Below are 16751 nucleotides of genomic sequence, written 5' to 3'. Positions count from 1 at the left end.
GTCCTCCTCGGCGGACCCATGGGCCTTCAGTCCCATGCCTGCAGATGCAAACAACAGGTGCTCAGAGAGGTGAGCACAAGCGGGGAGATCAGGAAAAAGCGCGGTTTGAACCCACCTGGGTCACACTCCACCCACGCCCACCCTGCGCTCACGGAAACCATTTGCTGTGGTTTGATGCGATGGTAAAATCAGTTCGCTCTGCGTCTCTGGCCTCATGAGCTAACCTGACCCAGAGAAGGGGTCTTCGCAGTTTGGGGCAGAGGCAGGAAGAGATGGAGCGCTAGCCGTGGGTCTCAACGGGGTGACTGTGCCCCCTAGGGGACACTTGGCAATGATTAGAGACATTTTTAATTGCTGGGACCTGGAGGCGGGCGGGGGCGCTGCTGGCACCCAGTGGGCGGGGCCAGGGATGCTGCTCGACACCCCCTAAGGCCCAGGATGCGCCCGCAGCAGGAACATAGGACCTGGACACCAGGCGTGCAGAGGATGAGTCGTCCTGGACTACGGAGAGGGCAGGACCTGGCTGGGGGCAAGAGGAGGTGGAATGAGCACTGCTAGGTTTGAATCCTGGCCCTGCCACCTGTGTCTGTATGTCCTCAGGCAAGTCACTGCCCCTCTCTGGGCCTCAGTTTCCCTCTCAGAAACGGAATAAAGAGACATTTCATTTATTTTTTGCCTCATGAGCAAAATCCTGTGCTGGGGCTGTGTGTGTCCCGAGCGCGCACAGCAGGAACTCCACAAACACTTGTTGTCTGGTCTGCTCTGGCCTCCCCTGGCCCTAGCTGAAACTGGGACCCAGAGCTGGGCTGCAGGGAGGAAACTGAGCAGCAGGGGAGCTGGGAGCCGCTCCTGGGCCCCGTTCCCAGGACTCACAGCTGCATCCTCCTGGGGGGGGGGGGGCAGCTGGCCCAGCCACCTCACCCGCCGGCGGCCAGGAGGCTCCTGCGTGTTCTGCCGGCTCATTCCCACGGAAATCGAGGCTGGATCTGGGAGTGCCCTGGTGGGGTTTCCAGGGTCTGTCCACCTAGGGAGTGCCTCAAACCTCCCCTGAGAATTTACTTGAGCCCGGGGAGATTTATCTTCAACCTTGCATCAGATTCAGCCCATCTGGGGCTACAGGAACCTGCATTTTTTAAGGGGCTCTCAGGTGATTCTGATATAAAGGGTTCTGAGGGGCTGTACTTTAAGAAACACGCTTCGGCCCCAGTTGCTTTACCCAGGTGGGTAAAGTGAGTCCCCGAGGGAGGAAGGGGCTTGCCCAGGGCCAGAGTTGGTCTGTTTTTCTTTTGGGCTCTCTCAGTCTCTTTCTGCCTGCCCCCTCCCCACCGGGTCTCTCTGTTTTTGACTCAGGATCTCCTTCCTCTCCTTTCTTTGGCTCACGCCCCCCCCACCCCCAACACCGCATCCGGCCCATTTCACGATTCCGGAGGAATCCCCCGAGCTGTTTGGCTCCGCCCCAGACCCCGCCCCCTCCTGATGACTTGCTTTCATTGGCCTCTTCGTACACCGCCGGCACTGCCATTGGCCTATTCCACGCCCTCCGCCCGCCCCCCCTGTCGTCCCCTCTCAGGTCTTTTCCGCGCGGGCGGGGGCGGAGCGGGCGGGGCGGGGCAGCGTCGGGGGGCGGGGCAATTGGAAGGCGTGGTCAAGCTTCCCGCCCCGCCCCGCCCCGTCCAGTCCCTTCCCAGTCCTCCCGCGCGAGTCCCGCGGCAGCCGCAACGGCCCCTCGGAGGCGGCTGTACGGAGCCCCGACGGTCGGACCGACGGACAGGCCCCGGAGAGCAGGTGAGGAAGCGATGCCGGGGCGCGCCCCCATCTCGGCGAACCTGGGGGGACCACCTGGACGCCCTGTCTCTCTCGGCCGCATGCCCCTGCACCCGCTGCCTGTCCGTATTCCTGCCTGAGTTTCCCTGTTTCTCCCTTTCCCTCTGTGTCCCCGTCACTCTCCTGCTGTATGGGTTAGGGGAAGACGGAGGGGTCTGAACTGCCCTCCCAAGCGTGGGGCTGTGCTCTGGGACCAGCGTCCGCCCACCCCCATGGGGACTCGGATGGACTCTGCCCCTTTCACCGTGGAGGGTGCCAGGTGCTAGGGCCAGATGCCCAGATTCCAAAGTCGGGAAGGCATTCCAGGTGGTGGGCAGCCTGGCCAAAGGTGTGGTGATGGGAATGTGTGTGGCTTCTGGCTAGTCGAGGCGGCAGGAAGAGCCATGGCCAGGCCCACCCAGACTGGCCACCTGGGAGCTCCCCAGTGGCCTGAAGCCTTGGCCTCAGTTTTGTCAGCTATGAATTGGGACTGTAGCTGCCGAGGTAATTGGCGGGTGACCTGACCTAGATCTGTGTGCATCACCACCTCCTCTACCCCTGGGGTCTTTCCTGGAGGAGGGACAGCCCCAGCTGTAAACAGGCCTCCGAGGTTGCTTCCTGAGCATATCTGAGCCCAGCCAGGGGAGTGGTATGCCCTGGGGGTGGCCATGGCGGGGTGAGGCAATTCAGCCTAGTGGTTGTGGAGTTCAGACCCTGCAATCAGACTGGTAGGCTCTTATGCCGCCACTCAGCGTGCTACCCAAAACGAGTGATGGGGTTCTCTGAGCCTCAGTGTCCTGTCGGTAGAATGGGAAGGGACATAACTCCCTGGGAGAGAGGGCTGCTTCCAGGTTAAATGCAGAAATGTGGGCCTTGCAGGTCTCCTCCTGGCCCTCCCTCACTCCCCTTCCCTCACCTGCTCCAGCCATACCAACCTCCGCGTTCCTCCGACATGCCAGATATGGTCCTGCCCGAGGGCCTCTGCATGGGCTGTTCCTTCAACTGCCATGCCAGGTCCATGGGCACTGACTTTAAAACATAACAAGTTGCCTAGATGGGCTGGGCCAAGGGACTGTCAGGCAAGGGCTGGGCAGCTGGGAGGAGCCGAGAGGGGCCGGCCGAGGGACGCTGTACCTATGGAAACCAGAACAAAGAGTTGTCGCCCCAGACACACAAACACCTGGGCTGTGCTTCTCCCACTTGGAAGGCCTGGTGGCCTGGCATGCTGGCAGTAGGTGAGTGCCCAGACCACTGGAGGGCTGCTAGTGGGGGGCTTGAACCCTGCTCTGATGAGGGTGGGAAGTCCCTAAGTGAATAGATGAGTCAGACAGGTGCAGGTTGGGAACCCTATGGTGTCCCCTCCTGCTGTGTGGCCTTGGGCAGGTCAGATGCTCTCTGAGCCTGTCTCCTCATCTGAGGCCTGGGTAGGACAAGAGCCTTTCGGTTGCTTGGTGATCTGATGTGGTGGGTTTAAGACGCTTCAGTGTCCCTGTCTGTTTAATGGGGCCAGGGGAGGGTGCCTGAGGACAAAGCTCCAGCTGTTGTGCCGGAAGTGTCCCCGCCCAGAGGCAGATGCTGAATAATGGCTGAAGCTTGTCCGGGTACAGCCCCAGGTGGTAGAGACATGGGGGGAGTTTCCACAGCCCCAGGTGGTAGAGGTGTAGAGGCAGGGGAGGGGGGTCCCAGAGATGCGCAGACCTGGGCCAGTGACACAGCATGTGCACCTCCCCTGGGCACCCCTCACCCCCACCCCCACCTGAGCTTTCCTGGAAGCTCCTCTGGCCAAGGCCTTGGGATCTTCCAAGTCTCTGTTCTCCAGGCCTCAACTTCCACTTCTGTCCAATGCGGTAGTGGAAGTTGGGGAGCATTTACCTGGGGGAGCCCCCACTCCAGAGGAGCTCTTGCTGCACTATGATGTGAACTTGGGCTATCTCTGTCTCTCTCTGGGCCTCAGTTTCCCTGGCTGAACAGTGCGGCCTTTGGATGAGCTCTCAGACTCTACGCCCCTCTGGTGCTGGAGGTCGTTTATTCACTCAACAGGTTCTGACCACCTACTGTGAGCCAAAGCCTGGGGAAGGGTGCCTCCGACACAGCACTGACCAAGGCTGAACCGGTGCCCTCCCTCACTTTGCTCACAGATTGGACTTGGGAAACCCAGGTGATCATCCAGAAATATCATTATGCTTCATTGTAACTGCACGAAGATGATGGAGAGACAGATGGATGTGGAAGGCGGTTTAGATGGGGGATCTGGGAGGGACTCCTGAGGCGGTGACATTTGAGCTGAGGCCTGAATGACAAGAAAAAACAGCCATGTGGAGACCTGAGGGGAAGGGCATTCTAGTCAGAGGACATAGCCCATGCAAAGGCCCTGGGGCAGGCCTGGGCCTGGAGTTTTGGAGGAACAGTGAGGAGACCCATGTGATGGAACAGAGTGAGTGGGGGGAAGAGAGCAGAGGGGGTGGGGTGGGGGTGGGGGCAGGTCACGCATGGTCCTGCCGGCAATGGGAAGAATTTGGGCTTTTACCCCAGAAAGGGGAGCAGTGGAGGGCTGTGGGCAGAGGAAGTGGGTCCAGACGCAGGTGCTCACTGGCGCCCTCTGGTGGCATCTTTAGGGAGGACGGATGGGGAAGTGTGAGAGCGGGAGCCCTGGCGGAGGGCCCCTGGCTCATGGGACTAGGACTCAGGCAGTGGCGAGGGGAGAGGGGGGTGGAGCTGGGACTCACCTAGGCGCTGTATCCACCTTGCTGCCAATGACCCCAAAGCCTCCTCCACTTGCTGTGAAACATCTTTCCCTCGCCCTGGCCTGGTCTTTTATGTAGGGGATGGGCTCTGCACTCCCAACAGCCCTGCTTGGCGCCCAAGCCCGGCATCGGTGGAAGTCCGACCATAGCTGGCAGTGTCCCAGCTCCCCCTACCACCCGGCAGGTGGCCAGACCCGGCTTGTCCTTGAGGTGGTCCGTTTGAGAACCCCGTTTGAGAACCACTGAGGCCCCTAAGCCCCTCAGACAAGCAGATCCCTCTCTTCCTTTTGCATTATTCACATCGGGATCGACTGTGGGGTGTGAGTGGTGACTGATAAAAACCCGACGCCGTGGGGGCCCTGGTGTCGGCACAGGGTCTCGTGCGGGAGCAAGGACGGTGGGGGCATTTGCTGCTGTGGACGGAGGCCTTGGGCCCCTGAGGCCACCCTGGGCCACCGCAGCCAGGGCTCAGAGAGGGGAGATGGAGCAGCTGGCCCAGCCCTGCTGTGCAGGTCCATTAATTATTGATACCCTTTGTGGGAGACATGAAGAATTCATGTGGTGGGGACAGGCTGCCCGTGGGCCCGGGGCCTGCTGCCGCCGGCTCAGCCCCGCTCACGAGAGCCCTTCGCTGCCTCGTCAGGAATTTTTACAGCCGGGTTGTTACACACAGCCATTATTAAAAATGACAGACTATGAGCTCTCATTATATTTAAAACAAGGGCACAGAATATTATTTGGCCATAAAAAGGAGTGAAGCATTGACATATGCTGCCCCAGGGACGGACCCCAAGCCCACGACGCTCAGGGAGGGAACCAGACACAGAAGGCCCCACGGGGTGTGAGTCCACGTGTGTGACACGTCCAGAACAGGCTCGTCCGTGGAAGGGAAGGGGGTTTGTGGGTGTGGGGGGCTGGGGGGGGACTGTTGATAGGGATGGGGCTGCTTTTTGGGGAGATGGAATGTTCTGGAACTAGATAATGGAGATAGTTGCACAAGGACAAATTTTATGGTGCGTGAATCATATGTTGATAAAACTCATAAAAAGGCAAAGGTCATCAATACTCAAAAATCGTAACTTCCTAGTTATTCTACCGTAGTTTACTACGCTCTGTGGTCTTGAGGTCATTTGCGTCTATCGGAGGTGGTCGGTGGAAATGGTGAGCAGCTCTTCCCAGCCCCACCTTCGCTGACATCAAGTTGGAAGCTTGAAATTGGCCATGGCAGGAGCAGGCACGCCGTGGAAACCATACCCGTGCTACACATGGGGGTTTGATGTATTGTCCTGTTGATTGTCTAGACCAGGGACTGGCAGACTTTTTCTATGAAGGGCCCGAGAATAAATACTTTCAGCTCTGTAAGCCGTACAGTTCTCCGTCCCGTCTACCCAAGGCCGCCGTGATAGCGTGGAAACGGCCGAAGATGGTATAGAAGGGAATGGCTGGGGCGGTGTGCCAATAAAACTTTATTTACAGAAGCAGGCGGTGGGCCATGGTTTGCCAACTCCTGGTAGAACTCACGGAAGTGATGAAGAGAATGCCAGTGATGAGAATTAGACTCAACAGTGTGTTGGGTCTACAGCGGTTTCCTTGTGAAAAGCACAAGAGCATCGGGGAGGTGCTCTCCGGTCTGGGGACACCTGCCATCGGGCTCAGTACCGATATTGCTCTCGTTGCCAGTGAGCGCAGTTCTCATTCTCCATGGTTCACATTAGTCTGGCTTGTTCCCGTAAAGGAGAACGTCAGACAACATCCGTGCCCAGAGCTGCACGTGTCTGTCAACCACATCTGTTCTCCGGCGGCCTGTCCCCGGGTGGTGAAACCTACCGAGAGCATTTTGGGGGAATCGATTTGGCTGTGGGGACTTGACCCGAGAGTTCCGTGTAGTTTATTATGTTTACAAATGGCGTGGCACGCTTTATATTGGGATAAGCATATGTATGTGCATGTATGTGTACATTTCAATTTTTTTCTGGAAAGCTGGCAGTTTAGACCTCTCCAGCACGTGTCAAATGGGATGCAACATTCACGGAGCAGCTGAGCGGCAGTGAGGATCCTGGGAAGGAGGATTTCCCGCCCCGCAGGATCACTGTCACCCCCGTGCCCGTGTCTAGAACCAGAAACATGCGGGCTGAGGGGCCACCCCAGCGGGACTCTGTCCTGGGAATGCACAGGGGGTGGGGGAGGGGGTTGCAGGGTACTCTGGCCCCAGTGGGGTGGGGGAGGGCCAGGAGGAGTCTCCCCACCCCCACCACCAGGGCCTCCCAACAAACAGGGCCTGGGCAGCTTTCCAACATCATTTCCCTTCCACATTACCTGTGCCTCAATTTGCATTCAGTAATCAACTAGTCATTCAACAATCCATAGTGAGGATCCATTGCATGCCCAGGGCTGCATACTGGGGACCCCGCCAGGACTAAGGCAGACCCATTGCCCACCTTCATGGCCTTGAGCCTGGCATAGGAAGCCTAAGTCGTGAATCAACAGGCCAATACAATGAATTGTCACAAATAAACGAGGTGAGGTGGAGGAGACCAGGAGTGAATGATTGGGGGTGTCAGGGAAAGCGTCTCTGAGCGGGGGGACCCTGATGCTGAGAACGCCCCCTGCTCCTGACCCCTGGCAGAGGCACAGCGTGTGAAGTGAGGGGGTGGGCGAGGCTGGAGCCCACTGAGCAACAGAGAGACTGATGGAAGGGGGTGTGGCTCTAACAGGGGAGAGACAGGCCCGGCTCCTGGGTTTGGGAACTGAAGAGACTGGAAAGAACAGGGTCCACTGGGAGGGTGCCCTTCACTGGTGTGTGCCCTTCACCTCTCAGGGGAGGCTTGGGGACAGTCCTGCCTCCTGTCTTTGCCTCTGCAGGTAAAGGATGTTAGAGCAGCCCAGAGGTTCGAGGTCAGGGTCTGTGGCCAGTTTGCAGGGCGTTTGGGAGCTGGACTGTCCAAACCGAGGATGAGGACAAAGTTCCGAGTCCAAAAGACAAAGTGGGGCTGGCAGAGGAGGTGTGGACCAGGCTCCACAGTTCTGGAGAAGAATGTGGGGGGCAGGGCAAGAGTCAACAGAGCCAAGGGGGACTCTGTACCTGGACGCCCATTTCACAGATGGGAAAGCTGCCCCCAAGGGCATGGGCCTGTCCGGGGTCCCTGTGAGGAGATACCAGGGCTGTGGGAGGACACGGACAGTGGCCTTCACTCTCCTCGCTGTCCTTCAGCACACCAGGCACAGTCCTGACCCAGGGCCTTTGCACCAGCTGTTTCCTTTGCCCAGTTCACCTTCCCCCCAGACCTTGTCTTTCCAGTCCCAGCTTTGGCAGCTCCACCTCAGAGAGGTCTTCCTGACCATCCTGGCCAAGGGCACCTGCTGTCCCTGGCTGTCACTCCCCGTCCTCCTTGGCCCTTCTCTCTCCCTGAAATGGTCCTGTTTGTTTTTGTGTTCACTGGTCTCTGGCGTCTCCTTCCAGCAAGGAAGATGCCTCTTAGGGGGCTATTTTGGAAATTTGGAGGGCTTTCTCTTTGCTTGTGACAACGGGATGTTCTGACGTCGGGGGGCAGGAGCAGGGACACCAGGCATCCAGCCACGTGCCTTGAGTAGCCGCCTGGCGCCCGCGACTTCCTAATGTTCTGCCAGAAACATAAACCGTTGAGTGGGGTTTTGCATGGCTTTAATATCCAGTGACTGTTCCCAAAATGTCACTCCTGGGTAAACTGAGGGAAAGGTGGAGCTGTTTTCGATAGGAACTGGTGGCTACCTGTTCGCTGCCATGCCCCACACAGAGCTGCAGTGTCCCCAAGTGCTGGGGGCCTGAGCTTCTAAGGCGGGAAATTCTTTTTGATCAGCCATGTATTATTAGGCGCCTACTGTGTGCCTGACAAGGTGGAAGTGATTTACAAATATCACCTTGTGTGTCTCTAAAACTCCTTTTATTTGTTTGTACTCCAGTAGGAGCCAAATCCTGCTTTTTCAAGTGTTAAATTTATTTCACATTTTAAATATGAGGCATAAAAAACGAGGCATAAAACAGATACAGTAAGGGGCAGAGAGGTATAAAATATATACTTAATATAGAGAGTAAGCGTCCAGCTTCACGAGATATAACCCGCATACCATAAAATTCACCGCTTTAGTGCTCAACTTCCAGAACATTCCCTCTCCCCAAAAAGAAATCCCATCCCCATCAATAGTCACCTCCCCACACTGTCCTCCTCCAGGCCCCGGCCCCCGCGAGCCCCCTTCCCGTCTGTGGATGAGCCCGGTCTGGACGTGTCACACACGTGGACTCACACGCCGTGGGGCCTTCTGTGTCTGGTTCCCTCCCCGAGCATCGTGGGCTCGGGTCCGTCCCCGGGGCAGCGCATTAGGCGCCTCGCCCCTGTTCACATCCAAGGGATGTGCCTGTGCGTGGGGGACACATTGTGTGTGTCCCTTCACCCGTTGATGGACACGTGGTCGATTCCACTGTTTGGACATATAAGCCATACTACCGCGTGCGGGCGTGTGCGAGTTTGTGGACGCATGTTCTCATTTCTTCCGGGCAGATACCTAGGAGTGGAATTGCTGGGTCACGTGCTAAGTCCGTGTGTGTTTGAGGAACGGCCAAAACACTGGTTTTCACGGCAGCTGCCCCATTTCTCATTGCCCACAGCCGGGCGGGGCTGCCGTCTCTCGTGGCCGCCTGCTGCCGTGACGGCAGCCGTCCTGCACGGGCTGAGCCGAGGGCATTAGGGTTTTGACCGGCATCTCCCTAGTGGCCCGTGGTGTCGAGCATCTTCCCAGCTGCTTGTTGGCCATTTATGTTTCTTTTTTGGAGAAAGATTAGATTTTTTTTTTAATCGAGATATAATTCACATACCATAAAATCCACCCTTGGAAAATGTACAGTTTGCTGGGTTTTAGCATAATCACAGGTTGTACGACCATCTAGCTTGATGGCTTTTTACGTTTGTACAGACCCGGATCGAGACACAAAACATGGGATGTTCCAGACCCCTTCCCCGATCAGTCTCCCTCAGACCGCCACCTTTCTACCGTTTTTATTTATTTATTTATTTATTTATTTATTTATTTATTTATGTTTTTAAATATTTAATTTAATTTTTTAAAAGATTTTGTTTATTTGAGAGAGAGAGAGAGGGCGGGTGCACGTGAGCGGGGAGGAGGGGCAGCAGGACAGGGAGCAGCAGACTCCCCGCTGAGCAGGGAGTCTGATGCTGGGCTTGATCCCAGGACCCCAGGGTCATGACCTGCGCCAAAGGCCGACACTTAACTGACTGAGCCACCCAGGTGCCCCTGAAGATTTTATTTTGAAGCAATCTCTACACCCAACATGGGGCCTGAACTCACAACCCCAATATCAAGAGTTACATGCTCTCCCGACTGAGCCGGCCAGGTGCCCCCTATTTTGTTTTTACACCTGTGGGTGCGGATAGACAGGGCAGATTCCATTTCGGGGAAATGGGGGCCCCAAATTATTTTGTAATAAGGTGGCCTGGGTCTAGAAGGCTGGAATCCCCTAGAAGGCAGGGACAGGATCTCTTTTGGTCATTCCAGTATCCCCAGTGCCTGGGACACAGTTGGTGCTCCATAAATGCTCACTAGTGACTGAATGAGCGTTCTAGCCAAGCCCTTGATCCTTTAGCAGGCTTTTGTAGCTTTGACGATAATGGGACATTCGGGCACTCGGTGGGCAGGGACCAGGGACGCTGCCCATCTGGCCTGAACCCCTCAGCAGTTCCTGGGAAGGCCCTGCCTCAGGAAGGCTGACGCGGCGCAGGCTGGCCACCTCCTGGCTTGCCTGCCCTCGGACCTGGGGGAGCGTGCAGGAAGGAAGGCCGGCCGGGGTTTATTTTCGTCCCTGGCCCGCTCCCCCGGGAAAGCAGTCATCTCCTTGTCTGCCTGCTTGGATGGGGGTTTCTGGCAGAACAATGGGTCGGGGAGGAGGGGGGTCATGCAGCTGGGCTGGCCCAGGTGTTAGCAGGTCTGGGGGCTGGCTGGAGGGGTTAGGAGTGTGGAGGCCCGGAGGGAGGCTGCAGCTGCCTCCGCCCACCCCCTTTTCCTTCTGGGCTCAGGAGGGAGGTCCTGCTGTGGGCCCAGCTACCCTCCGGAACCAGCACACTCAACCAGCACTTGCAGATTGGAAAGCCAAGGACCAGAGAGGGACAGAGCCCCCATCCCCCGTCCCCGAGGGTCACACGGCGACCGAGATAGGCAGCAAGACCTGGGATCCAGGGTGCTTGGGGTCCAGGGAAAGACCTTTCTCTCCCTGAGCCTGTTGGTCCATCTGTAAACTGGGGGACTGACCCCAAAGCCTTGGGGGTTCCTTCTTGTTACTGCTGTTTGTGGACATCCTTTCCCTCATGCATTCAATAGACACTTAAGGGGCGCCTGCTGTGTACCAGGCCCTGGGCGGACCGCCGGAGGCACCGTGTGAACAAGGGAGCCCCAGCCCCTGCCTGCACCGTCAGGCCAGGGAGATGAACAGCGAAATCAAGGTGTGCAAGTCCAAAATGGAGCATGCCCAGCGCACCATGGGAGCCAAGGGGACCCTGGCCCAGCCTGGCACACCCAGGAAGGCTTCCGGGAGGAGGGGACTGCAACACTGAGACCTGGATGAGCAGTTTATAGGATGAGTACTAGGGAGAGGAGGGTTCCTGGTACAGGGAATGGAATAGAACATTCTAGAGAAACTGGTGGGAAGGCATCTGGGAAGCACAGGTACTCTTTGTGCCAAGCGGCCAGCCTGAAGCTGCTGCTGCCCTTTTTCCAGAGAACCTCACGGAGAAGTAGGGCTGTGCCTTCAGGGAGGTGAATGGCAGAATTCCAGGCGGTGGCATGCAGCCCCTTGCCCAGGGAAGGGGGCACTGGGGTTGGCCACAAGCTCCTGCCCTAGGACAGGGTTAGTTCAATCTTCCCCATTTTACAGATGGGGAAGCTGAGGCACAGGGCGGTTATGTTGCTTAAGTGGTCAGATCCGGGAGCAGGTCCGAAATACTGGGCCTGGATTTGTCACTGAAACAGCTCCTGGCCCCTGAAAACTCGAGGTGATTTGCAGGCATCAAATGGGGAAGGTGGAGAGAGGCCCGAAGAGGCAGTCAGTTGCTGTATTGCTGTATGGCCTCGGGGAGGTGGCTCAGCCTCTCTGAGCCTGTGTAATTTCTTCAGCAAACTGGCAACCAGCCTACTACCTGGCGGAAATGATGAAACAGGCACACGCTGCCGGCTCAGGGCCTGCCACGTGGTGCCGAGTCAGCAGCACCCCTGCTCTGGCCCAGGCCTACGTAGCCCCACACGCTGGTGACGGTGTGGGGGCAGGGAAGGCAGTCCTGCGATCCCCGTGCCCACCCTGACCTCTGAGGGCAGACGAGGGGGCAGCCCAGGGGGTGGGACTTCTCTCAGGGTGTGAGCTCACACAAAGACGGGCTTTGTGGGGGCTCTGGGGGCCGAGCTGGGCACACATGTGGCCTTCCTGGCCTGGCCGGCCTGGGGCCGCGATGGGGGTGGATTCTACCAGGGCCTGGGGCCGTGGGTGAGGGCGGGGGTGGGTCTCAGGCTCGCCTCGTTCATTCTTCGGGAGTCTCCAAAGACACAGCAGGTAAGGAAGCAGGCCCCTCGCCTCCCCCGTGCGCTAGGGTGAGGCCGACCGGCTGGGGAGTGAAGGCCGTGGGGATGGGCAGAGCAGTGTCGGGGGTCCCTGGGGCACTGCGCAGCCCAGAGGAAGTGCCTCACTGTCAGTCTGGGGGTTAAGGGATGGCTTCCCGGAAGAGGCAGTAACCGAGCTGAGCTGAGGGGCAAAACCTAGAGAAGAGGCAGGGGCTCAGGCACCAGGGCTCTGGGGGGATGAAGAGGAGTTCACCGGGGAGGATGCAGGCACCCGAATGAGCTGTGGGGCCTGGTCCCGGGAGCTGTGGGAGCTGCCAGCTGGTCCTCAGAAGGGAAGGCTCATGCCCAGATGTGCAGGCTGGGAAGAACTCTGGCACCGCTGGAAGGACGTGGTTGGAGGGGCGGCGTCAGAGCTCGGGGCATCTGCAAGTCGGCCGTGGAGACAGGTGTGAGGGACAGAGTCTGCAGTCAGAGTCCTGGTCACTGCTCCTCGAGAGCTGGCCTGCCGCTCCCCTTGGCCACTGTTCCGGCCCTTCCCTGGGCGGGAGCTGTCACAAGTCAGTGTCCAGATCAGAGGCATCGCTGGAGCAATGTGTTTCCAGAAACCTCATACGTGCCCCCTACCCCCGGGCCCCACAGCCCAGGCTGCTGCCCACCTGACTCATTCCTCGCTTGACGAGGGCCTCAGGGCTGTCTGCTATAAACGCGCCAGGACAGTAAGCCCGGGGAATTGGTAATAACTGGCCTCCTCCACCCTAAACAGCCAGGGCCTGGGGCCCCCGTCCTACTGAACTGCAGGAGGGGGTGGGGAGTGACAAGCTGGATTTCCGGGGATGGAATCTGCCTGTGAGAACTCACCCTGAGCCCCCTCCTCGGCCCACAGCAAGGATATGGTGGGTCTGGGGGACTGGAGAACATCCTGCCCAGATTTCACCATTATGCATTCACTCTTTTGACTTTACCCCCTCCTTCCCTTTCCTTCCTTTTCCTCCCCTCCTTCCTTTTCCTTCTTTTCTTCCTTCCTTCTTCCTTTTCTTTCGAAACGAATTCCCTTCGATCCCTTAGGGTCCCCTGGGTCCCCACCTTTTCAGTGTGACTGAATTTTCCACAAGCCTTCCCACGTGGGTATCCTGCCCTGTTTCTGTGCCGTGCTCTAGCTACTCAGAACGTCCTTCCTCTAGGCTGCGGAGTGTAAAGCTCTGTCGGTCTGGGACGTGCCCCTCTGCCCGCTTTCTCACCTGCCCCCCTCCAGGAGGCCTGCCTGCACCCCTGCCTCTCGGGGTGCCCAGGCGATGGCATCTTGTAGCTTCTGAGGGGAGCACGGGCCACGTGTCCCTGACACGCCTCCACCCTGCACCCAGGCCTGGCGCCCAGGAGGCGCTTCCCGGCAGGTCTGTGGAACGGCGGGCTCGTGTCGGTGCGGCTGCCCTGGGGCTGGGCCAGTGGCACGCACCCATTTCACGGATTGGGATGACGTGGCAGCAAACACAAGGGGCCCCGCCAGGAAGGTCCCTGGAAGGCCCCGGGGCCGTGGGGACTGACGCCTGTGTGCCTTTCCTCCTGGCAGGGCCGATGGACGCCTTCAGCACCAAGAGCCTGGCCCTGCAGGCCCAGAAGAAGCTCTTGAGCAAGATGGCGTCCAAGGCCACCGTGGCCGTGTTCATCGACGACACGAGCAGCGAGGTGCTGGACGAGCTGTACCGCGCCACCAAGGAGTTCACCCGCAGCCGCAAGGAGGCCCAGAAGGTGCTCAAGAATCTGGTCAAGGTGGCCGTGAAGCTGGGCGTCCTGCTCCGCGGCGGCCAGCTGGGCGGCGAGGAGCTGGCGCTGCTGCAGCGCTTCCGCCAGAGGGCGCGCCGCCTGGCCATGACCGCGGTCAGCTTCCACCAGGTGGACTTCACCTTCGACCGGCGCGTGCTGGCCGCCGCCCTGCACGAGTGCCGGGACCTGCTGCACCAGGCCGTGGGCGCGCACCTGACCGCCAAGTCCCACGGCCGCATCAACCACGTCTTTGGCCACTTGGCCGACTGCGACTTCCTGGCGGCGCTCTATGGCCCCGCGGAGCCCTACCGCTCGCACCTGCGCCGCATCTGCGAGGGCCTCACCAGGATGCTGGACGAGGACAGCATATAACCTCTGGGCCTGGGTTTCCTGCAGGGGCGGGGCGCGGGGGCGGCTCTAGAACGCTTTTTCTCCCATCCGATGCTGGCCAAATCCCCGGGGCAGGTGTCCGTCCCCTTGGAGAGGATGCTAATCCATGGGAAGCAGCGGTTTTAGGGACTCTTATCGCCTCTCCCTCCGCCCCATCTCCAGAGAAGAAGAGCTCAGCCTGCCGGCCCTTGGCCTCCTTGGGCACCCCGACTGCTGCCTGCCCAGGCCCGCCTGACCTGACCTGACCCGCACCACCCCTCCAGCCCCCAGATGCCTCTGAAAGCTGGCGCTCGTCACTTAATGATGGGAACAGTGTTGCCTGTTCCTCGGGACGGGGTCATGGTGAACCGGAAGAGAGGGAGTGTTATGGGATGAGCTGCGTCTCCCCAAATTCTTTGAAGTTGTAGCGCCCACGACCTCTGAATGTGACCTTCTTGGGAAATAAGGTCGTTGCAGATGTAATTAGATCAGATGAGGTCACGCTGGAGTAGGGCTGGGCCCCTGGTCCTTGTAGGAAGGGGACATTCGGATGCAGACAGAAGGCGGCAGCGTGTGAAGATGGGGGCAGACACTGGAACAGCCGTCGGAAGGAACCGGCCCAGTGGACACCCTGATCACATCCTTCTGGCCTCCGAACAAGAGGGAACACATCTCTTGTTGCTGCCTCCACTGGGCCAGGGGCACTCGGCTCCAGCAGCCCCAGGGCAGGAGCGCCGGGAGCCACGGAGAGCGCTGGGTGGCTGCTGTCAGTGAGGACGCCTCGAAGGGGCTGGAATGGCAGCCCTGACTCCCACGTGGGAGGGGTCAGAGTGAGCCCCCGACGCGGGGCTGCAGGGTAAAGCCGTCTGAGATGCACGCCCATTTTAAGATGATTATCTCACGTGTGCTGGTAGACCAACAGCTGGTTTGACGAGACCTCGGAAAGCAATGCTCGACCAGTTTTGACTTTGGCAACACTGGAGGATGCAGTGATTCTCAACTCGGCGCAGACGGACACGTGGGGTGTGTGGGTGTAGCTGTGATTCTTGCTTCTCAGAGGGGCATGCGTTCTGGCCGGCTCCGTAGCGCTGCGGCAGGTGCACCCGGCAGGGCTGGGAAGGTTGTTGGGGCACCTGCGGGGTGGGGGAGGGGAGATGAGGTCTCATGACTAGCTGTGCAGGAACGGCTTTGGGGGGCAAAGCTTTCAAACAGGAGGCCTGCAGGCCTTTGGAGGCAAGAAGATGGGTGTGGTCGGCCCCATCCATTGTCTGAGACACCTGGCGTTAGTCAAGGAAATCGCATGTACCCATCTAGATGTGGAGTTTTTCTCGGCAACTTGCCTGAGCCCGCACTGGCCGCCAGTGCTGCTGCATCGACATTGCCCCTCTGGCCTGCCGCAGTCCCCACCATGCCCTTTTGCCTCCCCCTGTCCCGCTGCACTGGCCGACAGGGCACTATTGCCCCAGATGCAGGACGGCCTTTCTCTGGTTGGGTTTCTGCTTCCCTGAGAAAGCCAAGATGCTCCTGCCTGAGAGCCAGGCCCTCTGCCCACCTCTGCCCCATGCCACTAAGAAAAACCGGCCCTCATCTTCCATCAGGAGACAGATATTCATGCTCAAGGACAAACGTGCATTCTGAGCACCCGAGAAGCCCCAGAGGAAAGAAAGCCTTTGTCCTCGGCTTTGCACACTGAATCCATCTATGTGCACAATGCTTTGTACTGGAACCCTGCTGGGCTGTCCGACCTGTCTTGACTCTTCATAAATTTGAGATTTAATTTAGAAAAACCAAAGAGCACTACAGAACTATTTCAATAAAAGCACACATCTTCCATTTGTATTATGTGGGACTAGAGGTTAAATTGCTGGTGCTGACAGCTTTCTCTTGCCCTGCCGGGCTCCCGCCTTTCAAACCGAGCTTGCATGTAACGTCACACGCCCGTGGTCCCTTGCTGCCAGGCTCAAGTTCCGCTCCCGCGGGTGCCGGGAGGTTGGATGCACGGGCCTGCAGAGCTCGGCCTGTGTGCGCCCAAATGAGGCTTCAGCTCATCATGACCACAGGCCCGGAGGCCAGGGTGGGTTCCTTTTCGAGTTTACCTGAAAGGTCTAGAAAGATGCCCGCAAATGGCTGGTGGGGGCAAGGGTGACTAGTTTGCATCCGATGTCCTGCCGTGTCCCGGGACAAGGGAGCTATCGGCTCTGCTGGCCCCCTGGGGTTTGGAAGTGGTAAGTGATTCCAGGCTGACCGTGGTCGCATCCGTCCCTCCTGCTGGGGTTGGGCCCACGTGCCCCGCGGCAGCCCCGGGTTCTATGGCACCCCCGTCAGTTTCCAGCTTCCTCGTTTCTGCAGGGGGCCCTGGGTGGCCATCCATCTCCGGGGTGCTATAAAGACGCACTCAGTTTTTCCATCCACTGAACCCCAAAGCCAGAGTGGCAAAGGCTGCTGGCCCTCCCTGGGGACCCTGTGCTCACCAGACCT

The 16751-nt window shown here is 58.7% G+C and overlaps 1 protein-coding gene across 1 annotated transcript; it reads left to right on the top strand.

The window, feature by feature from the left end:
- The first annotated feature begins 1690 nt into the window (after positions 1 to 1690).
- On the top strand, positions 1691 to 16112 carry TNFAIP8L1 (TNF alpha induced protein 8 like 1). The gene is made up of 2 exons (XM_040629545.1): positions 1691 to 1785; positions 13711 to 16112. Exon 2 carries the CDS (start codon positions 13716 to 13718, stop codon positions 14274 to 14276), a length of 561 nt encoding a protein of 186 aa, XP_040485479.1. The 5' UTR covers positions 1691 to 1785; positions 13711 to 13715; the 3' UTR covers positions 14277 to 16112.
- The last annotated feature ends 639 nt before the right edge of the window (positions 16113 to 16751 follow it).

The sequence above is a fragment of the Ursus maritimus genome, unplaced genomic scaffold (assembly GCF_017311325.1).
Source record: "Ursus maritimus isolate PB19 unplaced genomic scaffold, ASM1731132v1 scaffold_14, whole genome shotgun sequence".
In the NCBI taxonomy this organism is placed as follows: domain Eukaryota; kingdom Metazoa; phylum Chordata; class Mammalia; order Carnivora; family Ursidae; genus Ursus; species Ursus maritimus.
The sequence above is the reverse complement of the archived record's forward strand: the minus strand, read 5'-3'. Positions and strand labels throughout refer to the sequence as shown.